This window comes from Mercenaria mercenaria, chromosome 2, assembly GCF_021730395.1.
Source record: "Mercenaria mercenaria strain notata chromosome 2, MADL_Memer_1, whole genome shotgun sequence".
NCBI lineage: Eukaryota > Metazoa > Mollusca > Bivalvia > Venerida > Veneridae > Mercenaria > Mercenaria mercenaria.
Window position 1 is genome coordinate 93,680,439 of NC_069362.1, and position 26,062 is coordinate 93,706,500.

Here is a 26,062-nt window from a genome sequence, read left to right on the forward strand (position 1 = left end):
TAGACTGAAAGCTCATAGGCTTGTTGCAGTGTGTTGGTTTTAGATCAGCCTGAGACCACTCTGTAGGGTACTGTAGCCAAAAACATTCTAGATATGCTGGCATCTTCTGCATCAACAGAAAGGGTGTTTTCAAATTTTGGTATTATTCAGACAAAAACTCAGAAACAGGCTTGGGATTGAAAAGACTACAAAACTTGTGTTCAGTTACAGGATGCTTTGTGACAAAGAAGAACTAGACTGTTAGACTATCATATAAGCAAAATCTAGTTGTGACCTAGAGAGGTCATTCTATATTGTGATCACTGACAGTGTGTAGATTATATATACAAAGTAATACTGTGTCATTTATAAATTCATACCATATATCTGTAACTACAAATGTTGAAGGGTGTTTACTTTCACATAGAAAATATTTTGTTGGGTAAATAAATGATAATTTTGTTAATAAAACTGTTCTGTCAGCTACATATCACTTCACCAATGGTTTCAAAGTAAGTAAAACTTAATGTAAGAATTAGCTCACATTTTACAACATAGAAACTCAATTGTTTTGTAAAAAAAAGGAGAAAAACTTCTTATTGTCCAGTATTGCCCACTTCATTCATTTTTAGGAGTATTGCCCAACCCGGGTTTTCCCGGGCGGGTTTACCCACCCTGGGCAGGTAGTCGCCAACCCTGCCTGAACAGTTATATGGTTTCCGGATGTTAACTTGAGAACCTTAAAGCCTAGGATCATAAATTTTGGTACACAGATGTAACATCATAAAATGCAGGTCAGGTTCGACTTTGAGGTCAGTAGGTCAAAGGTCAAGGTCACAGTGACTCAGAACAGTTAAACGGTTTCCGGATGATAACTTGAGAACGCTTCGGTCTAGGATCAAAAAGTTTGGTATACAGGTGTTACATCATAAAATACTGGTCAGGTTCGACTTTGAGTTCAGTAGGTCAAAGGTCAAGGTCACAGTGACTCCGAACAGTTTAATGGTTTCCGGATGATAACTTGAGAACGCTTCGGTCTAGGATCATAAATTTTTGTACACAGGTGTAACATGATCAAATATAGGTCAAGTTTGACTTTCAGGTTAATAGGTCAAAGGTCAAAGTCACAATAACACGAAACAATTAACTGTTTCCTGATGATAGCTTGAGAACGCTTTGGCCTAGGATCATGAAAATTGGTAGGGAGGTTGGTTATGACCAGCAGATGACCCCTAATGATATTGAGGTCAGTAGGTCACAGGTCAAGGTCACAGTGACCCGGAACATTTAAACGGTTTTCGGACAATAACTTCAGAATGCTTGGGACTAGGATCACGAAACTTATTATTATAAGTTAATATGGAGGTTGATCATGACCAGCAGATGACCTCTATTGATTTTGAGGTCAGTAGGTCAAAGGTCAAGCAAGTTCAGCTTTGACATTGGCTTAGTTCTGTGACAAGGCCATATTGTGGGGGTATAATTCGTCACTCCTGTGTTATAATTCTAGTTCACCTTGTTCTGAAACCATGTACAGTGACAGGAAGTGGAGGCATACATCTAGTTTTTAACATATTTCTTTATAAGTTGTATTCTTGGAAATGCAAAGGTATGAAACCCATGGCAATGTGCTAACTTAAGTCCTTACTGAACAAATTTCTTTCTAAATGTAACATTTAAGCCGCACCATGAGAAAACCAATATACCGGTAGTGCATTTGCGACCAGCATGGATCCAGACCAGCCTGCGCATCTGCACAGTCTGGTCAGGATCCATACTGTTCACTTTCAAACCCTATTATAATAAGAGAAACTGTTAGCAAACAGTATGGATCCTGACCAGACTGCGCGGATTTTTTCCCCAGTTTTGAAGGCTCCAGCCACATTCCCGTGTCTGTTAGAAAAAAAAGACACTAGAATTATTGTTGTGAGTCATATTTTCTAGGCAAACCCGAGTTCAAGTATATTGGCAACATGCACGGAAACGAGGTTGTGGGACGTGAGCTTCTCCTCAGACTTATGGACTACATGTGTGGTATATACAGAGGTGACAGGAAGGCAGAGGGAAAATTTGATGAAGAGCATATATTGTGGCTGATTGAAAACACCCGTATACACATAATGCCATCTATGAATCCTGATGGCTGGAAGATAGCAGCAGTAAGGATTTTTTTCAACCCTTTCTGTTTATTTTGCCATGGTTCTCATTTCATACCATACTCATATGCTCAATGACATATAATATTTTACATAAGCCCCTTTTGAAATAGATTTCGGTATCATGGAAAGGTATTGTCTGTCCATTCATCCATCTGTCAACATTTTCCATTTCTGAACTCGGTGTCAGAAAGGAAGGTGTCAGAAACAGTTACAGCTTTAAAACCTATAAAGAAGATGACCCCTTGCACCCCTTGAGGAGGATCCTTATTGTTTTGGGGTTAAAAGGTCAAGGTCATAATGAATGAAAATGGTTTCTGAACTCTAAATCATAAAGTGTTACAGCCTTCAAACTTATTACAATGACTTAGTATTATTAGGGGATGACCCGTAATGATTTTGGGGTCAGTGACTCAAAAGTCAAGGTCAAAGGGACTTTACTTTATTAGATAATAATAATAATATGTCAGGAAGCCATCCAGCTAGTGCTTGTGATGAAATTATGCTTAGAGGGGCACCTGGGGTCTTCCTCAGCCATCAAAAGCTGAAAAAGTGGCCAGGGTTCAAATTTAGACACATACAAGCTAATTGCTAGTGGAATTTGAGAATAGCTAGTAGGCTTGGAATGTACTAGCTAATTTCAGCTAGTCAATAATATACCAAGTAAATGTCTTCAAAGGTTTAATAAAATTTGTTCTGCAGGTATACATTTTTCTGCATGTGTTATCATTTATGTTTAAAAATGATATTTCATTGTTCAACAAAACTCTGATATGATACATGATTGCAGCTTGCATTAAGTTAACATGGAAGGCTTTGACTTTAGCTTGTAAGTGGATAAAAATGGCACTAGCTATTTTAAGCTTATAGAATTTTTTTTGTGACTGGCTACTTACAAAGATTTATCAGTAGGTTCTGGCCAGTAAAATATTAATAAAGTAATTAAATATTATAGTTTAACATTCATGACATTAGCCGGTATCTTTTCATTTTAGCTAGTTAACAAAAAGGTACTTTTAGCTAGTAGAAAATGTTGCTAATTTTGACCCCTGGTGGCCAATAGACCTAAATTGTGTTGATGTGATTCTAAACAGTTATCTTAAGTTTATTGGAAACTCTGGAGTTAATCTGGATGTATAAGGACATTGCCTGACAGAAGGTGATTGTCCAGAGTGTACCGGTACTGACTAGCATTTCTTAGCATTGATCTAGATTAAGAAAATATTATTACCTAAAGTAAATTAACAGGATTAGCTGTAGAATTTTTCAGCATTGGAACAAGATTATAATCCCATAATTTACTAATTGGAAACTTGTAAATTCCATAGTATATTTATTAAAGATTACACTCATTGACTTCTGTATATAAGAGGGCCTTAGTATTTTACTGGTAAGAAAAACAATTGACAAAATCCATGTCTGGATGTGATTTAGTGGTTAAAATATGTGTATTGTGAACTGGTTTCAGGGTTTACAGAGTGCTCTGAAATTTTTTACTAGGATGAATTTGTAAAAGGGTTCTCAGTCGACAGAACTGTGGGTTATTAGATCTAGCTAGATGCCAAGAGCAAATACTTAAAAGGCATGATTTTTGAAAATTAACTGACTTGGTTCAAACTTGCCAAAAAAAGATGTATGATGGCTATTGATACAATTCAAATATTGCAAACCTTTTGTAATAAAAGGTAGTCCAAACTACTTGCTGTTTTAGTATAGAGCAGATTTGTGCACTTGTGTCAACAAAGGTCATCTCTGACATGGAAACTGGACAAATTTGATTAAGAATCAATATATGGTAAGAATGTTTACAATATCAGCCTGCAGCCAATCCCTGATGGAAATTATACAGGGCTGAAACATGATAAACAGCCTCTTGTCTCAGTCAATAATTATGATTCACTTGCCTGTAATTGTGTATCTTTTGTGTCATTATTTTACTTGAGTCTCCTTCCAGCATTTCCAATTGGTAAATACTTCAGACCTGTCGGCAAAAACTTGAGAACATAAATGGGTCAGTTTTTAGCTCGACTATTAAAAAATTTTCAAATTGAAGAGCTATTGTTGTCACCCTTTTGTTGGTGTCTGCATTGGCGTCTACATCCATGTTAGTAGGCTTCTAATATATGCTTTCAAACTTCCGCATATGAATTTGGCATCTGACAAGAGGTGACCTAGCTTGCAGTCATGTAACTCTAGCATTTTTTGGGTCAAAATTATGCCCCTTCTTAAGGTACTCACTCTGACTTTCAGATTAAAAATTTGCATGTACATGAATGATCTGCTAGGACAAATGTAAATACAGTCAATATATATATCTGGAAATTCAATAATTCCACCATTTTGTTCTTATTTTGCCATGGAAACAAAATGGCCACCATTTTGATCAATGCTCATAACTTTCTCATTTTTTAGCCGATTTTGAAAATTCTTTCACTTTTTTAGCTCACCAGAGCCAAAGGCTCAGGGTGAGCTATTAGGATCACTCACCGTCTGGCGTCCGGCGTCCGTAAACTTTTACTTTAAACGACATCTCCTCATAAACCGCTAGGCCAATTTCATCCAAACTTCACAGGAATGTTCCTTGGGTGAAGCTCTACAAAAATTGTTCAAAGAATTGAATTCCATGCAGAACTCTGGTTGCCATAGCAACCGAAAGGAAAAACTTTAAAAATCTTCTCAAAAACCAGAAGCGCTAGAGCTTAGATATTTGGTGTGAAGCATTGCCTAGTGGACCTCTACCAAGTTTGTTCAAATCATGCCCCAGGGGTCATTTGATTTTACATAGGAAAATCTTAAAAAATCTTCTTCTCAAAAACCAGAAGGCCTAGAGCTTAGATATTTGACATGTAGCATTGCCTAGTGGACCTCTACTAAAGTTGTTCAAATCATGACCCTGGGGTCAAAATTGACCCCGCCCCAGGAGTCACTTGATTTTACATAGGAAAATCTTCAAAATTTTTCTAAAATAAACCAGAAGGCCTAGAGCTTAGATATTTGACATGTAGCATTGCCTAGTGGACCTCTACAAAATTTATTCAAATCATGACCCTCATGGTTAAAATTGACCCTGCCCCAGGGGTCACTTGATTTTACATAGGAAAATCTTAAAAATTTTTCTAAAAATAAACCAGAAGGCCTAGATCTTAGATATTTGACATGTGGCATTGCCTAGTAGACTTCTACAAAATTTGTTCAAATCATGACCTTCGGGGTCAAATTGACCCCGCTCCATGGGGTTACTTGATTGTACATAGTGAAATCTTCAAAATTTTCTAAAAATAAACCAGAAGGCCCAGAGCTTAGATATTTGACTTGTAGCATTGCCTAGTGGACCTCTACAAAATTTGTTCAAAACATGACCCCCGGGGTCACAATTGACCCAGCCCCAGGGGTTACTTGATTGTACATAGGAAAATCTTCAAAATTTTTCTAAAAATAAACCAGAAGGCCTAGATCTTAGATATTTGACATGTAGCATTGCCTAGTAGACTTCTACAAAATTTGTTCAAATCATGACCCCCAGGATCAAATTGTCCCCGTCCCATGGGGTTACTTGATTGTACATAGAAAAATCTTCAAAATTTTCTAAAAATAAACCAGAAGGCCTAGATCTTAGATATTTGACATGTAGCATTGCCTAGTGGACCTCTACAAAAGTTGTTCAAATCTTGACCCCTCAGGGTCATATTGACCCAGCCCCAGGGGTTACTTGATTGTACATAGGGAAACCTTCATAAATTTGCTAAAAATAAACCAGAAGGCTTAGATACTTAATATGTAACATTGCCTAGTAGACTTCTGCAAACTTAGTTCAAATCATGACCCCTGGGGTAAAATTGTCCCCGCCCCAGGGGTTACTTGATTGTACATCGGAAAATCTTCCAAAAAAATTCTAAAAATCATCAGTTTGACATTTGAAACATGTAGCTCATATTACTCTGGTGAGCGATCCAGGGTCATCATGACCCTCTTGTTAAATGATTTAAGAAGTCCTAGCTGATGAAATTAACGTAAGAACAACATTGTCTTTCCTTTAAATATTTTAATATTTATAAGCTTGTGTGTGATATGGACCCAATGGAAAAAAAAATTTGATGCATTTTGTTCAGAATTACTTCCCTTTAATGTGATGATTTCTTAGACTTTTCCTCATATTCTCCAATCAATTTAAAAATGAAATCTTATTAAAATTGAAATTAAATACTTTTCTTTAACTTTTATAGATGTTGTAAGTAATCAGCAACACTGTTGAATTATATATATGCAAATTTTAGTCCTAATTTTGAATGTTATAACTTATTGTATACTAGTATATAATTATAATATTGCACAACATTATATAGGACTTTGTATTCCCCAGCAAGTTGTTATATGAAGTTATTAGGGGTGCAGGTGGCATATTTTCCTATTGCCTGGGCAACCTTTACAGCTTCAAGATATTGCATCTGTTCTTTTGTAATGGCTGCCCACATCATATCTAGGCTTGCAAAGGGCAACAAGCAGTACCAGGTGAAATTTACTTATACAGTCTCAGATGTCATCACTATAATTCTTTTACTGAAAGACTGTTTTTTCATGGTAGATTAAATTAACACAAAAAAGAAATAAGAAGTCAGTGTTGCAGCTGCAATATGCCATTACAGGCCCTGGCACATGTACAGCTTTTCCTGAAGACTATTGAGAATATAAGAAGAATTGTATTATATTTGTGAAAGATTTACATTGATGGATATAATAATAAGCCAAAATTCATTAAAAGTCTATATAAGATGGTGAAAAATCCATGTACCTATCTTGATTGTGCAACTTGGATAGATTGGAAGTAGATGAATTTTGGAAGTGACACAGCTTTAAAACTTGCCTGTGGGTTCAGATTATTAAAATGTCGCATTATCTTTCAATTGCAAATTTAAAACTAGAAATTATATTGAAATCAAAACTCCATTTTTAGCTCACCTTAGCAATGCTCAGGTGAGTTTTTCTGATCACTCGTTGTCTGGCGTCCGTCGTCTGGCATCTGTCTGTCAACATTTAGCTTGTGTATGCGATAGAGGCTGTATTTTTCAACTGATCTTCATGAAATTTGGTCAGAATGGTAACCTTGATGAAATCTAGGCCGAGTTCGAAAATGGGGAGGTCAAACTAGGTCACAAATCAAAGAAAAACCGTTCGTGTTATTGCAATTAAGATTGGTCGATGATTTTTCAATATATCATTCATTGAAAATTGGTCAGTAATAGTAATGGGATAGAGGCTGTATTTTTCAATTAATCTTCATGAATTTTGGTCAGAATAATTGCCTTAATGAAATCTAGGTCAAGTTCAAATATGCTTCATCTGGGGTCAAAAAGTAGGTCACTAGGTCAAATCAAAGTAAAACTTTGTGTATGTGATAGAGGCTATATTTTTCAATTGATCTTCCAGAAATTAAGTCAGAATGATAGCCTTGATAAAATCTAGGCCAGGTTTGAATATGGGTCATCTGGGATCAAAAAGTAGGTCACTAGGTCAAATCAAAGGGAAACCTTATGTATGTGATAGAGGGTGTATTTCTCACTTGATCTTCATGAAATTTTGTCAAAATGATTGCCTTGATAAAATCTATGTTGAGATTGATTATGGGTCATCTGGGGTCAAAAAGTAGGTCACTAGGTCAAATCAAAGAAAAACCTTCTGTATGCAATAGAGGTCGATTTTTCAATTAATCTTCATGAAATTTGGTCAGAATGATTGCCTTGATGAAATCTAGGTCAAGTGCGAATATGGGTCATCTGGGTTTAAAAACTAGGTCACTAGGTCAAATCAAGGAAAAACCTTGTGTATGCAATAGGGGCTACATTTTACACTGAAGTTTGAATATGGGTAGTCTGGGGTTAAAAACTAGGTCACTAGGTCAAATGTAAGAAAAACCTTTCGTATGCGATAGAGACTGTATTTTTCAATTGATCTTCATGAAATATGGTCAGCATGATAGCCTTGATGAAATCTAGCTCAAGTTCGAATATGGGTCATCTGGGGTCAAAAACTAGGTAACTAGGTCAAATCAAGAAAATACTTATTTATACTCAAGATTATTTGCTCCTATTATAATGATAATTGGTCAGAATATTTTTTTTTCCATGAAAGCACTAGGCCAAACATGTTTACACTGTTATGGTGTGTTTCTCAGGTGAGCGACCTAGGACCATCTTGGCCCTCTTGTTTGAATAATTCTAACTTAAATGGGAGTAATTGATTACAAAAATCTATAAAAATACTAAAATAAACATTAATCTCCAACAGGATATACTATAAATGAACAAGGCAGTCTGAAAGACAGCTAAATCCCCCGCCACTGCTATGGATAGTGAAAGAGTAAACCTTTGATTTTAGCTGTGACCTTGACCTTGAACTGACATGGCTGACTCATGAATTCTGCACAACGTCTTGATGAGGTGATCATTTGACCAAAGTTTCATGAAAATCCTTCAAGGGGTTTAGGAGATACAGAGCTGAAACCTTTGACCTTCAGTTGTGACCTTGTCCTTGAGTTGACATGGCTGACTCATGAGTTCTTGATGAGGTGATCATTTGACCCAAGTTTGATGAAAATCCTTCAAGGGGTTAAGGAGATACAGAGTGGACACCAAATGGAAGGCTCAAACCTTCGACCCTTAGTTGTGACCTTGACCTTGAGCTGGCATGGTTGACTCATAATTTCTGCACATCGTTCTGATGAGGTAATCATTTGACCCAAGTTTTATAAAATTCCTTCAAGGGGTTTAGGAGATACAGAGCGGATAGAAATGGAAGGCTCAAACATTTGACCTTCAGTTGTGACCTTGACCTTGAGCCAACATGGCTGACTCATAAGTTCTGCACATCGCCTTGATGAGGTGATCGTTTGACCCAAGTTTGATGAAAATCCTTCAAGGGGTTTAGGAGATATAGAGCGGACACAAAATGGAAGGCTCAAACCTTTGACCCTAAGTTGTGACCTTGACCTTGAGCCGGCATGACTGACTCATGGGTTCTGCACTTCGTCTTGATGAGGTGATCATTTGACCAAAGTTTTATAAAATTCCTTCAAGGGGTTTAAGAGATATAGAGCAGACACAAAATGGAAGGCTCAAACCTTTGACCTGGAGTTGTGATCTGACCTTGAGCCGGCATGGCTGACTCATGGGTTCTGCACATCGTCTTGATCAGGTGATCATTTGACCCAAGTTTTATAAAATTCCTTCAAGGGGTTTAGGAGATATAGAGCGGACACAAAATGGCAGGCTCAAACTTTGACCTTGAGTTGTGACCTTGACCTTGAACCGACAAGGCTGACTCATGGGTTCTGCACTTCGTCTTGATGAGGTGATCATTTGACCCAAGTTTCATGAAAATCCTTCAAGGGGTTTAGGAGATATGGACCGGACACGATTTTGTTACGGACGGAAGGACGGACGCAGACCATTCCTACCCCCTACGCCACGGCGGGGGATTAAAAATGTCATAGAATGTTAGATTTAATTTATGCTAAGGGTGAACACTGGCATTTTTTATCTGACTTGTATAAGGACAGGAATAGGACATTTATCTCAATTTGTTGTTTCTCCAAATTATTCTGGTGGTAAATGAAAGGGGAAACATAATTGCTGACCATAGACCATAATGACAGCAAGTCCATTATATATTGATGTTCTTTGTCCACATTCAGTCAAATTCTCAAGAAGTTTCCATTTTCCGAAATATCAGGAGTGAAAATTCCATACATTATGAAAGTTCTTACTTTTAAATGGACATAAAGGCAGTCAGTTCACTTTATATTTGTTAAAAAATGTATGACTATCCTTTGGTATAAACTTATTGACTGGTATAACGTTATTGATTTATTGACTGGTATAGCATCATTGATTGATATATACTTTTTCACTAGTATGAACTTATTCACTGATATAACATTTAAGACTGACTAGTATAAACTTATTAAGTTTTATAACATTATTGGTTGTTATAAACTTATTGACAAAGATTTTGCAAAATATCCCTGTTGTAACACAGGAGCTATGGACAGATGCATTTGAAACTATAAATTATACGCCCCAGACATTTGCTTTGATATAGCAGTTTTAAGCACAGGCACCTGATTTTTAGCTCAACTATTCGAAGAAAAAGTAGAGCTATTGCACTCCCTCCGGCGCGGTGTCAGCGTCGGCGTCGCCGTTGGTTAAAGTTTTTGGTAAAAATCAAATATGTATCTCTGTTACTATCAAAGCTATTGACTTGAAACTTAAAATAGTTATTTACTATCAAAGTCTACACCAGGAGAAACAATCCCCATGACTCTGATTTGAATTTTGACAGAATTATGCCCCTTTTTAACTTAGAATTTTTGGTTAAAGTTTTTGATAAAGTCAAATATCTCTGTTACTATCAAAGCTATTGACCTGAAACTTAAAATACTTATTAAACCATCAAAGTCTACACCAGAAGAAACAATCCCCATAACTCTGATTTGAATTTTGACAGAATTATGCCCCTTTTTAACTTAGAATTGTTTTTTTAAAAATTGATAAAGTCAAATATCTCTGTTACTATTAAAGCTTTTGACATGAAACTCACAGTAGTTATATACAATCAAAGTCTGCACCAAGAGACACAATTCCCATAACTCTGGTTTGAATTTTGACAGAATTATGCCACTTTTTAAGTTAGAACTTTTGGTTAAAGTTTTTGATAAAGTCAAATATCCCTGTTGCTATCAAAGCTTTCGACTTGAAACTTAAAATACTTATTTACCATCAAAGTCTACACCAGGAGAAACAATATCCATAACTCTAATTTGAATTTTGACAGAATTATGCCCCCTTCTGACTTAGAATTTTTTGTTAAAAATATCTCTGTTACTGTTAAAGCTTTTGACTTGAAACTCAAAATATTTATTTACTATCAAAGTCTACACCAAGAGACGCAATTCCCATAACTCTAATTTGAATTTTGACAGAGTTATGTCCTTTTTTAACTTAGAATTTTTCTTACTGGCAAAGCTCTAATTCAGAGTCAAGCACGGAGAAAAGTCGAGCACGCTGTCTTACGGACAGCTCTTGTTTGGCTTTATACCTGCACATTTGGTGACTATGTCATGCACCATAATTCAGCATACCTATATTTTATATGTTCAAAATATATCAGATTTTCTCCAGTTACTGATACAATATATGTCAGTACATGTGCAGTCTGTGGTGTAGGTGCATAACCAAAAAATCAGATGCCAGTGATTTTTATAACATGAAATGAAAATTATGTCTTGAAGACTGACGAAGAGACCCAATTTTGACCAAAAAGCAGTGGAGGCAACTTACTTAGAGGAAACATGCATGCACATTTTAGTGAGAAGTACACGTACGTGCCACATCTTGGTTTAAGTTTTGAATGCAAGTTCCTATCTCAGAAACCGTTGCATATATTGTATTAAAACTCAAACTAGGTTTCCTGCTCAACAAACCTACTGAAATACAATGTATTATAGTTAAATAACTCTTGGTTCAATTTAATAAGTCAGTTACATAATATATGTCTTGCCAAGTTATGGCCCTTTTTGAAGTTTAACTTAGAAGTGGCTGAATAGTGAAGCACCCCGTCTTTATGGATAGCTGTTGTTTAATTGTAAATTGCAATGAAAAATTTACAAATTTCAATAAGCTTGTGCATACATGTTACCCTCTACCAGTGTTTTGCTGTAAACATTTGAAAGGCCAGTACAAATGACAACATTTTCACCACTATTACAGCTCAGTCTACAGGAAATCAAATGCAGAAATCCACCCCATGCTTGATGCTCTGCTTGCAGTCTGCATCATCTGAACCTCAGCTCTTATTTTTTCTTACAAAATACCTAAATGCAACCCTGCTTTCTATTTTTATACATGTATATTTCACACACTATTGTACTGAACATGGCTCAGATACATGCTGTTGGTCATTTTCAGTGAGGCAGAGGTTATTCTCTGCTTCTTCAACATTTTATGCACCTGCTGCACAGACATATTTGTTTTAGTAATAAATCTTTAACAAAACAAATTAATAGTTTTATATGCTTGTTAGCTAAATTTTTTTCTTTCTTTTTTTTTTCAGTCATCAGCAGCAGGTGATTATCAGAATGGAGTTGAGGATTGGTTGGAAGGACGAGCCAATTCTGATGGGGTAGACCTGAACCGGAACTTCCCAAATCTCAATGAGATCTATTACAGAAACGTTAATAATCGCCGTCACAAGAACAACCATCTTGATCAACATTTTGAAATGATTAAGCAGGCCCAGGCAGTAAGACTGAAATTGGATTTTGATATATTTCTGAAATTACAAAAATAAAATGAATTCAGCCTTGTAGTGTAAACTATACAAACTACAGTTAATACTATATATTTAAAGTGAGCTAAAGCATGACTGAAAAAGTGAGATTTTACTGTTTGTCCAAATTTGGTGAAATGTAAATTCAAGTTTAACTGGTTTTGTTTTTAGCTCATCTGATTTTTTGAAAATAAATGATGAGTTATTGTCATCACTTGAGCGGTTGTCGGCGTCGGCGTCTGCGTCGGCGTTGCCTGGTTAAGTTTTATGTTTAGGTCAGCTTTTCTCCTAAACTATCAAAGCTATTGCTTTGAAACTTGGAATACTTGTTCACCATCATAAGCTGACCCTGTATAGCAAGAAACATAATTCCATCTTGCTTTTTGCAAGATTTATGGCCCCTTTTGTACTTAGAAAATATCAGATTTCTTGGTTAAGTTTTATGTTTAGATCAACTTTTCTCCTAAACTATCAAAGTTATTGCTTTGAAACTTGGAATACTTGTTCACCATCATAAGCAGACCCTGTACATCAAGAAACATAACTCCATCTTGCTTTTTGCAAGATTTATTGCCCCTTTTGGACTTAGAAAATCAGTTTTCTTGGTTAAGTTTTATGTTTAGGTCAGCTTTTATCCTAAACTATCAAAGCTATTGCTTTAAAACTTGCAACACTTGTTCACCATCGTAAGTTGACCCTGTACAGCAAGAAACATAACTCCATCCTGCTTTTTGCAAGATTTATGGCCCCTTTTGGACTTAGAAAATATCAGATTTCTTGGTTAAGTTTTATGTTTAGGTCAACTTTTTCTCTTAAACTATCAAAGCTATTGCTTTGAAACTTGCAACACTTGTTGACCATCATAAGCTGACCCTGTACAGCAAGCAACATAACTCCATCCTGCTTTTTGCAATAATTATTGCCCCTTTTGGACTTAGAAAATCATTTTCTTGGTTGAGTATTATGTTTAAGTCAACTTTTCTCATAAACTATCAAAGCTATTGCTTTAAAACTTGCAACAGTTTTTCACCATCATAAGTGGACACTAAACATCAAGAAACATAACTCTGTCCTGCTTTTTGCAAGAAGGATGGCCCTTTTTAGACTTAGAAAATCATGGGTAGGACAGTATTTCTATTACACAAAAAAAATCAGATGAGTGTCAGCACCCGCAAGGCGGTGCTCTTGTTAGCTCATCTGATTTGTTGAAAAAAAAATGATGAGTTATTGTCATCACTTGATTGGCGTCGGCTTTGGCGTTGCCTGGTTAAATTTTATGTTTAGGTCAGCGTTTTAGCTCACCAGAGCACAGAGTGCTCAGGGTGAGCTATTGTGATCGCTCACCGTCCAGCGTCCGTCCGTCCGGCGTCCGTCCGTCCACACTTTCCTTTAAACAACATCTCCTCCTAAACCAACAGGCCAATTTTGATGAAACTTCACAGGGATGTTCCTTGGATGGTCTTCTTTAAAAATTGTTCAAAGAATTTAATTCCATGCAGAACTCTGGTTGCCATGGCAACAGAAAGGAAAAACTTTAAAAATCATCTTCTCAAAAACCAGAAGCCCTAGAGCTTAAATATTTGGTGTGAAGCATTGCCTAGTGGACCTCTACCAAGTTTGTTCAAATCATGACCCCCGGGGTCAAAATTGACCCCGCCCTAGGGGTCACTTGATTTTACATAGGAAAATCTTAAAAAATCTTCTTCTCAAAAACCAGAAGCCCTAGAGCTTAGATATTTGACCTGTAGCATTGCCTAGAGGACCTCTACTAAAGTTGTTCAAATCATGACCCCGGGGTCAAAATTGACCCCGCCCCAGGGGTCACTTGATTTTACATAGGAAAATCTTCAAAAAATTTCTAAAAATAAACAAAAGGCCTAGAGCTTAGATATTTCACGTCTAGCATTGCCTAGTAGACTTCTACAAAATTTCTTCAAAACATGACCCTCGGGGTGAAATTGACCCCGCCCCATTGGGTCACTTGATTTTACATAGGAAAATCTTCAAAAAGTTTCTAAAAATAAACCAGAAGGCCTAGATCTTAGATATTTAACGTGTAGCATTGCCTAGTAGACTTCTACAAAATTTGTTCAAATCATGACCTCCGGGATCAAATTGACCCCGCCCAATGGGGTTACTTGATTGTACATAGAAAAATCTTCAAATTTTTCTAAAAATAAACCAGAAGGCCTACAGATTAGATATTTGACATGTAGCATTGCCTAATGGACCTCTACAAAATTTGTTCAAATCATGAGCCCCGGGGTCCAAATTGACCCCAGCCCAGGGGTCACTTGATTTTACATAGGAAAATCCTAAAAAAATTTTAAAAAATAAACCAGAAGGCCTACAGCTTAGATATTCACGTGTAGCATTGCCTAGTGGACCTCTACAAAATCTGTTCAAATCATGACCCCTGGGGTCAAAATTGACCCCGTCCCAGGGGTCACTTGATTTTACATAGGAAAATCTTCAAAAAATTTCTAAAAATAAACCAAAAGGCCTAGGTCTTAGACATTTGACATGTAGCATTGCCTAGTAGACTTCTACAAAATTTCTTCAAATCATGACCCCGGGGTCAAATTGACCCCGCCCCATGGGGTCACTTGATTTTATATAGGAAAATCTTCAAAAAGTTTCTAAAAATAAACCAGAAGGCCTAGATCTTAGATATTTGACGTGTAGCATTTCCTAGTAGACTTCTACAAAAAAAATTCAAATCTGGATCTCCCAGGGTCAAATTTACCCAGTCCCAGGGGTTACTTGATTGTATATAGGGAAATCTTCATAAATTTGCTAAAAATAAACCAGAAGGCCTAGATCTTACATATTTGATATGTTACATTGCCTAGTAGACTTCTACAAACTTTGTTCCATTCATGACCCCCGGGGTAAACTTGGCCCCGCCCCAGGGGTTACTTGATTGTACATCAGAAAATCTTCCAAAAAAATTCTAAAAATCATCAGTTTGACATTTGAAATATGTAGCTCATATTACTCTGGTGAGCGATCCAGGGTCATCATGACCCTCTTGTTTCCTAAACTATCAAAGCTATTGCTTTAACACTTGCAACACTTGTTCACCATCAATAGCTGACTACAGCAAGAAACATAACTCCATCCTGCTTTTTGCAAGAAATATGGCCCCTTTTTGGCTTAGAAAATATCAGATTTCTTGGTTAAGTTTTGCATTTAGGTCAACTTTTTTATCCTGCACAGTCAAAGCTATTGCTTTAAAACTTGGAGCAGTTATTCGCCATTAAAAGCTGACTCTGCACAGCAAGTACCATAAATCTACATTGCTTTTTGCAAGAATTATGGCCCCTTTTGTACTTAAAAAATCATGGGTAGGACAATATTTCTATTATACAGAGACAAAAAAATCAGATGAGCATCTGCACCTGCAAGGCAGTGCTCTTGTTTACACACCAGTGGCAATGCTGTAATCCACAAAAAAAGTCCTCAGCACATAATCTTGTCCAACTTCTTCTGTTGATTTTTGCCAGAGCAAAAAAAGGTGCAAAAGACCTTTGAATGGGATCTGAAGATGCATTCAGGAATGAAAAACAGTTGCTGCTGACTGCATAAAGCAGATGTCTAATTAATGAAGTAATTTTAAGGAAGGAAATTTGTTGGAGGGGGGGGGAGGGAATTCAAAGCTTATGAAAGGTGACTGTTAGCTCAAGTTGGACTGTATGTAAACATTTTTCAATTTTAGAATGAACCTGGCTTAAAGCTCGAACCTGAGACCAAGATGGTGATGTCATGGATCCACAGTGAACCGTTCGTCCTGTCATCAAACATGCATAATGGTGACCTGGTAGCCAATTATCCATTTGATGAAACACCCGATGGGAGTGCACACAAATACACTGCCAGTCCTGATGATAAGACATTCAAGTAAGAAGATTTTCATAAGAAAAATTACCAAATCTTTTCATCTAGTTAAGTTTGTTAGTAAAGTGTGTTAGTAAGAACTATTTTAAGTTAAACGTAATACTGCAGAAAGATTTTAAGAATTAAAAATAGACTTTCTTGCGAACTTCTTATTGACTTTGTGATATGAGAAAAAATCAAGAACAAAAAATCTGAACAACAAATAAATCCTGTTAAATCCAATAAAAGATTTTGTTTTGAAAAAACAGAACTTAGTGTTGCTACTTAATTCATACAATGTCAGCCAGATACGGTATTACCTAATTATTCACAAGTGTTTTGCTCAGCCTCTTAATCATGGAATACTCGGAATTTTTGGGCAGCAATGATGGGTGGGGCGGCAGTTGGTGGATAGAGTATCAGTGGTGGGTGGAGCAGCAATGTTGAGTGGGCAGCAGTTGGTGGATGGGGTATCAGTGGTGGGTGGAGCGGGGCAGCAGTGGTGATCAGGCACTGCCTGTCTGTGATGGCTGCCACTTTGGTTCATTTTGATGTAACTAGAGCCAACTAGATGCTCCCTGAACAGCTTTACCAAAGGCATTGATTGCTGAATTTCTTACTTTTTCTCTAACAAAACATTCTACTTCTACAGTGAAAACCAAATTTTCCATTTGCGTTTTTTTGCACACATCTGCCAGTTCATGAAACAGGGCTGTCATTGATTGATAATTTTAGATGGATCTGTCAGTTCACACATATCAACCAAAAATTGATGTATCAGAATTACTGTGAGTAGAAATAGTTCCATCTTAGTTGTTTGAAGATCAGATAATATTTTTTGCTCAAGCTGTTATTCAAGATTGACTGTTACGTGCAAACATAGTATGTGTATAAGTGATGGTCAGAAACCATTTTCATTTTCTTTTGATTATTTAAAGGAACTGTTTTTCATTTGTCTTAGGATTTTGACTTTCAGTAACACAATTTGACTGTATCAATATATTAAAAAAGTTTGTATGAATGCATACTGACTTGACCATACTGTTAATACATTGATACCAATGCCAATTGATAAATATGACAGCCCAGTCATTTAACTTGGCCATCTTCCTTTCAGAGGCCTTGTCTTTTCTCCCTACCAAGAGACAGTGAACAGTTGCCTCCACCAGTTACGTCTGTTTTTGCATCTGTGACCACTAAATTATGTCTGGTCACCTTGTTTTGGATGACATAGGGGCAAAGACCATTTACATCTTTCAATTCCTTGCCTCTTAGACCAAGAGGGTAATACTAATGGATTTAGTCTTGTGCTATCCTTGCTTGACAAAGGGGGGAAACTGTTTTCTTAGGGGCTCCAACCTTTATCCTCTCCTTCTGCAGGACATCTGCCAATACTCAAAACTTCTGGTCGTGGCACTATCTGTATCATAGCGATTACATGTAGTTTCTCACAGAATTGTAATGTAATTTATGGCTAGATATGCGAGTTTAATGCTAATATTAATTGTTAATAGGTACCTTGCAAAGAGCTATTCACTGGCACACAGAGTAATGGGGAAGAAAGATCATGCTGGATGTGACAAAAGAGAAAAAGACTTTAAGAATGGTATCACTAATGGAGCAGAATGGTACTCTGTACCTGGAGGTAAGATTTTGATTAAAACACCTAATGTTATTAGATATTCATTGAGAATTATGCATGTATTCTGCATTGGACATTATTGTGCAACTTTAGAAGTATGGTGTAACTGTCTGTAACAGAATTTGCATTTTCCACAATGTATAGGGAATAGTATGTTTATTGTGCCCCCCTTCAAACAAGGTGGTGTATATTGTTTTGCAGATGTTAGTTGGTCGGTCAGTCCGTCCGTAGACCAATAGGTTTCCGGATGATAACTCAAGAAAGCTTGGGCAGAGGATAATAAAAGTTGATAGGGAGGCAGGTCATAACCAGCAAATGACCCGTATTGATTTTGAGGTCAGTAGGTCAAAGGTCATGGTCACAGTGACCCGGAACAGTTAAACAGTTTCTGGATGATAACTCAAGAATGCTTGGGCCTAGGATAATGAAAGTTGATAGGCAGGTTGGGCATGACCAGCAGATGACCCTTTTGATTTGAGGTCAGTAGGTCAAAGGTCAAGGTCACAGTGACCCGGAACAGTTTAAACAGTTTCCAGATGATAACTCAGAAAGACTTGGGCCTAGGATCATGAAAGTTGATACGGAGGTTGGGCATGACCAACAGATGACCCCTATTGATTTTGAGGTCAGAAGGTCAAAGGTCAATTCACATTGACCCAGAACAGTAGAACTTTTTTGCCAAATAACTAGAGAATGCTATGGTCTAAGATCACATTTGATATGGAGGTCACTTATGAATGACCCATAATTATTGATTTGATGTCAGTATGTCAAATGTCAAGTGCACAGTGACCAAATAATGTCTGTTCATTGTGCAATTACTGAATGCATAAAGGGGGCATTTCGTGTTCTACAGGCTCTTGTTACATTCTGATTTACACTTGTACCAGAGACAGAGTAAAATTAAATATATCACTGTTTATGAATACATCAATGGCATCACATACATGATAAACTGGCATCTATTTGATTTTTTGATAATTGGTTAAAAGCTGTTTTTCAACACTATATAGGTTATGAACGGACTTCCATTTTATGTTACAAGTGTTCTTGGATTTTGTACCAGTTCTAATTTGTTCTTCGAAATTAATTTACAACTTCCTGTCATGAATTTGTGGTGGAAGTTGAATTAGTTAGATGTATTGTTGTCTTGTCATTTGAGAGAATTAAACTCACATTGTCTTGTATGGAAATCTTGACCGTTACTTACTCAGCAAACTTAATATGAGCTGTGCCATGAGAAAACCAACATAGTGCGTTTGCGACCAGCATGGACCCAGACCAGCCTGCGCATCTGCACAATCTGGTCAGGATCCATGCTTTTCGCTAACATTTCTCTAATTGCAATAGGCTTTGAAAGCGAACAGCCTAGATTCTGACCAGACTGTGCCGATGCAAATGCACTTTGTTGGTTTTCTCATGGTGTGGTGCGTATGCCATATCAGACAACTGAGCTGGTTATAAATCACTTATTGACTTTATAAAGATTCTCTGTGCTGCGCTCAGTTTCTTCAAAGTTTGCAAATATGCTGTCCTTAAGAATTTTTCTACCTCATAAAGTGCAAAATTATTTCAATTTTTAGTATAAATCAAAGTTTTAATTGTTTTTAATATAAAGACCATTTCAGAAAATTAATCATATTTTTAGCTCAGGTGAGTTTTTCTGATCGCTCAATGTCCGGCGTCTGTCGTCTGTCTGTCTGTCGTCTGTCAACATTTGGCTTGTGTATGCGATAGAGGCTGTATTTTTCAACTGAGCTTCATGATATTTGGTCAGAATGATTACCTTGATGAAATCTAGGCTGAGTTCGAAAATGGGTCATCTGGGGTCAAAAACTAGGTCACTAGGTCAAATCAAAGAAAAACCTTGTGTATGCGATAGAGGCTGTATTTTTCAATTAATCTTCATGAATTTTGGTCAGAATGATAACCTTGATGAAATCTAGGCTGAGTTTGAAAATGGGTCATCTGGGGTCAAAAACTAGGTCGCTAGGTCAAATGAAAGAAAAACCTTATGTATGCGATAGAGGCTGTATTATTCAATTAATCTTCATGAATTTTGGTCAGAATGATAACCTTGATGAAATCTAGGCTGAGTTTGAAAATGGGTCATCTGGGGTCAAAAACTAGGTCGCTAGGTCAAATGAAAGAAAAACCTTATGTATGCGATAGAGGCTGTATTATTCAATTAATCTTCATGAATTTTTGTCAGAATGATAACCTTGATAAAATCTAGGTCTAGTTCGAAAATGGGTCATCTGGGGTCAAAAACTAGGTCACTAGGTCAAATCAAAGAAAAAGCTTGTATATGCGATACAGGCTGTATTTTTCGATTGATCTTCCGAAATTAAGTCAAAATAATAACCTTAATGAAATCTAGGCCGAGATTGAAAATGGGTCATTTTTGATCAAAAAGTAGGTCACTAGGTCAAATCAAAAAAAAACCTTGTGTATGCGATAGATGCTGTATTGTTCAATTTATCTTCATGAAATTTGGTCAGAATGATTGCAATGATAGAATATTAGTCAAGTTTGAATATGGGTCATCTGGGGTCAAAAATTAGGTCACTAGGTCAAATCAAAGAAAAACTTTGTGTATGCAATAGAAGCTGTATTTTTCAATAAATCTTCATGAAATTCTGTCTGAATAATAGCCTTGATGAAATCTAGGTCAAGTTAGAATATGGGTCATCTTGGATCAAAAAGTAGGTCACTAGGTCAAATCAAAGAAAAAACTTGTGTATGCTATAGAGGCTGTATTTTTCAACTGATCTTCATGAAATTTGGTCAAAATGATTGCCTTGATAAAATCTACGTTGATTTTGATTATGGGTCATCTGGGGTCAGAAAGTAAGTCACTAGGTCAAATCAAAGAAACACCTTGTGTATGTGATAGAGGCTGTATTTTTCAACTGATCTTCATGAAATTTTGTCAGAATGATAGCCTTGATGAAATTTGGGTCAAGTTTGAATATGGATAAGCTGGGTTTAAAAACTAGGTCACTAGGTTAAATAATGGAAAAACCTTGTGTATGCAATAGGGGCTGCATTTTACACTGGATTTCATAATATTTGTTCAAAATGGTTGCCTTGATGAAATCTAGGTCAAGTTAGAATATGGGTAGTCTGGGGTCAAAAACTAGGTCACTAGGTCAGATCAAAGAAAAACCTTCTGTATGCGATAGAGGCTGTATTTTTCAATTGATCTTCTTGAAATTTGGTCAGAATGATAGCCTTGATGAACTCTAGGTTAAGTTTGAATATGGGTCATCTGGGGCTAAAAACTAGGTCACTAGGTCAGATCAAAGAAATACTAAAGTCTTGTTTATACTCAAGATTTTTTGCTCCAATTTTAATGATAATTGGTCAGAATATTTTTTCCATGAAATCATTAGGTCAAACATGTTTACACTGTTATGGTGTGTTATGGTGTGTTTTTCAGGTGAGCAACCTAGGGCCATCTTGGCCCTCTTGTTGTTTAATAAGCTTCAGTTTTATAAAACTTCAAAATCAAGTTTGCATGACACTTGACAGTCTCCCTACCAGCTTTATTTGAAGTTGTCAGGCAGATATTTAAGTTAAATATTTCTTTGGTTAAAGGTATGCAGGACTATAACTACCTGAGTACAAACTGCTTTGAGATCACGTTAGAACTTGGCTGTGACAAGTTCCCAGCAGCAAAGGAACTACCGTCACTCTGGAAGGATAACATAGATGCACTCTTTAACTTCATGTTCCAGGTACTCGGAATTCTTAAAGTAGATTTTCGGACCTTTGTAGGGTATATTTGTTTAAGAAACAGAAAAATTTAATGTACTGAACACCGGACATAGTATTTCCTTGAGTGAGGTAGCCATGTTTGTGATGAAACTTCCTGTGTTCAGGTTTGCAAGACAAATCACTTTTCTTAAATTACTTGTTGGATTGTTTTTATGAACATTGAATCTGTTACAATACCACTGGAAAATATGAAATAAAACTCATTCACGGCAAAGCAGTTTTAATACTGGCTTCCCTTCATATGCCTCCGTCATTTTAGAATCTTGCCAGGAGTTGTGTTCTTTCAAAAGTACCACCAAAGCTTGCTTGTAGAAAATCTGTGGTTCTACTTGCTAGTTCCAAAAAGAATGTGCAAAGAAGCTCTTGCTATAAATATTGAAAGTCACCAAATGACATTCTCTGTTGGTATGATATTTAACCCAACAAAAAAATGCAATAAAAGTTTTTGAACACTGTTTGAGCATCGATGCTTCCAGCACCCATGCTCATTTAGCAGTTCCTGTGAATCGCAGCTGTTCTAACATTTTCTGCGGTTGGATAACTTGATACCCTAGAGTACTAAAGCATCATCCCTTTGCAATCTGCAGCAGTGGATGTTTTTCTCATTATAATAGTTACAGTTTTCTTGTAATTTACGATGTATTTTCTTGTATTTCCAGTCACATATTGGAATAAAGGGGATGATAACACTTCCCAACGAGCTGCTAGATCAAGATTTTGTAACAGTTATACGTGTGAGAGAGTACAATGCTGAAAAATATATAGATCATGATATACTAGCCAGTAAGTACATACATACAAGGATGACTGATACATTCTGTTTATCTGCCACCAGTACATTCATATCCAGAAATATGCAGGTTCTGCAGCAGAGATATTACAAATATTAATCTGTGTAAGAACAGGACTTGTGCATATTTCTCAAAATAAGATTAATAGTATTTTATGCCCCCGAAGGGAGGCATATAGTTTTTGAACTGTCTGTCTGTCGGTCTGTTAGTCTGTCGGTCTGTCCGCAATTTTCGTGTCCAGTCCATATCTTTGTCATCGATGGATGGATTTTCAAATAACTTGGCATGAATGTGTACCACAGTAAGACGACGTGTCATGCGCAAGACCCAGGTCCGTAGCTTAAAGGTCAAGGTCACACTTAGCTTTAAAGGTCATTTTTCATGATAGTTGGGCATGTCCGGTCCATAACTTTGTCATCGCTGGATGGATTTTCAAATAACTTGGCATGAATGTGTACCACAGTAAGACGACGTGTCGTGTGCAAGACCCAGGTCCGTAGCTTAAAGGTCAAGGTCACACTTTGACGTTAAAGGTAATTTTTCATGATAGTTGGGCGTGTCCGGTCCATATCTTTGTCATCCATGGGTGGATTTTCAAGTAACTACACATGAATGTATGGCACAGTAAGACGACGTGTCGCGTGCAAGACCCAGGTCTGTAGCTTAAAGGTCAAGGTCACACTTAGACGTTAAAGGTCATTTTTCATGATAGTTGGGCGTGTCCGGTCCATAACTTTGTCATCGCTGGATGGATTTTCAAATAACTTGGCATGAATGTGTACCACAGTAAGACGACGTGTCGCGTGCAAGACCCAGGTCCGTAGCTTAAAGGTCAAGGTCACACTTAGACGTTAAAGGTCATTTTTCATGATAGTTGGGCGTGTCCGGTCCATATCTTTGTCATCCATGGGTGGATTTTCAAGTAACTACACATGAATGTATGGCACAGTAAGACGACGTGTCGCGTGCAAGACCCAGGTCTGTAGCTCAAAGGTCAAGGTCACACTTAGACGTTAAAGGTCATATTTCATGATAGTGCATTGATGGGCGTGTCTGGTCCATATCTTTGTCATTCATGCATGGATTTTAAAATAACTACGCATGAATGTGTGGCACAGTAAGATGACGTGTCGCGCGCAAGACCCAGATCCGTAGGTCAAAGGTCCTAAACTCTAACATCGGCCATAACTATTCATTCAAAGTGCCATCGGGGGCATGTGTCATCCTATGGAGACAGCTCTTGTTATTACCTATACTGAATGAATGATATATTCAGATAACATGACACAACAAGTATTATCACATGTTTGACGTCGTGGGCGTGTAATAAAACCATTTACTTAAAAGTGATAATACACTAGTGTAATAAAGCTTTGATGTCGACGTTGTTTATAGTATAGGAGACGTTGGTCAAATTGACTTGTTTGTATAGTAAAAGAAAGTAAAAATTTTTATGTTTCGACAGAAAAAGCTAAAATGTGATAAAAAGAATATTACATTTTTGACTTTTCCACATTGAATTTATTAAACAAGTTGAATAAAATTGATAAAATGCTTAGCAGAGCCTCACATTTTATTATTTTATTCAACTCGTTTAATAAATTCAATATGAAAAGACACTCATGTAATATCCTCTATTGGAGCTATAATGCCAGTGCGGAAAAATTGTAACCAATCCCAATTGTTTGTTAATGGGAATTCAATATGGTTCGAAAAGAATGAGTGTTACTAGAGGTCTCTGTACCCAGAGGTTGCTGAAACATAATCACTTGCCCCTCACCTCTGTGGATTAGAGCCCTGCAGTCTGATCATGATCTACACCGTTCGCCATTCAGTCAGTACCTTTTTGGTATGCACCCTTTTTAACAGTTAATGGTATTGTCCAAATTGAAAGATGGACAAGTCTGTTATAGAAACTTAGCAGAGTAAGGATTTGAATCATGAATACTGTAGATCTGGATTCTGAACAATGCCACAATTCATGAAAAAAAACCTTTTATGGATTTGATGGGTCTAACAGCAAATACCAGAGGCCTTGGCAGTTTTTGCAACAATATATTTATATAAATCTGTTTAAAATGATCTTACAAGTTTTGATTTTTGCATTGAAATAAAATTTATTCATTGGTGTGTATTTCAGCAAAATATGGAGACTACTTCAGGCTTTTGGCTGACGGCAGATACACCGTCACAGCTATACTTCAGGACAAAGATGGTAAGACTATTACAAGTCGCACAACTTGTGTTGATGTCAGTAATGATCCCATCAGGAGAGTGGAAGCTAAGACTGTTGACTTCGATTTCACCGATTCAAACAGTGGCTTGTCATGTGAGGTGAGCAGATGATGGTATTTCAGATCTGTTTTCATATGTTATATATTGTTAGACTTGGACTGGTGGGAATAAGTTTTACACACAAAAAATATGCCATGTGATTGATTAAAAAATTGGTTAAACTAATTTACCGAGTTTACTCGTCTGGACTGAATTAAAGTTTGAAACAAGGTAAAATCATGTATATCATGGAATTTTCAAATTTTTCTACAAAATGGCTCAATAGATAAGTTTAGCCTGCTGGTGGCAAGTGATTCTGCCTTTGCGACCAGTGCAGACCAAGATCAGCCTACACATCCATGTAGTCTGATTATGGTATGCACTGTTGGCTATTTAGTCAATAAATTTTCAGTAAACACCCCTTCAAATGATAAATGGTACTGCCCAAAATGAATGATGGACCAGTCCATTATAGAAATTTAGCTTGCTAAAGGTTAAGAATTTCAGCTGAGAGGACAGACACATTTTTTTTATTTATAGTAACACAGGCTTTGGCCACAACACATTGAGGTTGCTGTTAAAAATGATAATACTGCATAATTCCCTGTAAGTCCACATGGTGAAGAAATGTACTGAGGCAAGAAGTATGTTATCACTATAATTTAAAGAGCATTCACTTCAAGTATTTGTGGAAATAAAAAATTTGGCTTCTCACATGTCAGATAAATTACAAAGGATTATTTTCTTTAAAACATTTGAGCCGCGCCATGAGAAAACCAACATAGTGCATTTGGGACCAGCATGGATCCAGACCAGCCTGCACATCCGTGCAGTCTGGTCAGGATCCATGCTGTTCACTTTCAAAGCCTATTGCAATTAGAGAAACTGTTAGCGAACAGTATGGATCCTGACCAGACTGTGCGGATGCTGGTCGCAAATGCACTATGTTGGTTTTCTCATGGTTGGTTTTCACATTTATTTATGTAGGATTTTTCTAAAAGCTTTTTAATACAATTTTAAGTTGAAATAGGATAGACTAATTATTAAATAGATCTATAAAATGAAATTCTATCCAGATGCCCACATGTGCATGAAATAATGCATGGAGGGTCACCTGGCCCCCATTTTACAGGAAAAACTTAAGTAACTGCTTAGCTAAGTCTGTTATTTCAAATGCATATTTTTGCCCTTTATGTCTTCAATGTTGACTTTTTCATCTATATCAGAACCGTATATGACTATTT

General features: G+C 36.8%; 1 protein-coding gene across 1 annotated transcript in view; it reads left to right on the forward strand.

Annotated features, from left to right (window-relative positions):
* The window catches only part of LOC123564605 (carboxypeptidase E-like), a 41,927-nt gene that overhangs the window by 7,121 nt on the left and 8,744 nt on the right, over window positions 1–26,062 (forward strand). Inside the window, exons 2-8 of the mRNA XM_045358306.2 lie at window positions 1,924–2,138; window positions 12,240–12,428; window positions 16,174–16,355; window positions 17,846–17,976; window positions 21,574–21,713; window positions 22,413–22,536; window positions 24,685–24,878. Coding sequence (XP_045214241.2) covers window positions 1,924–2,138; window positions 12,240–12,428; window positions 16,174–16,355; window positions 17,846–17,976; window positions 21,574–21,713; window positions 22,413–22,536; window positions 24,685–24,878 — 1,175 coding nt within the window. The remainder of the gene's footprint in view (window positions 1–1,923; window positions 2,139–12,239; window positions 12,429–16,173; window positions 16,356–17,845; window positions 17,977–21,573; window positions 21,714–22,412; window positions 22,537–24,684; window positions 24,879–26,062) is intronic.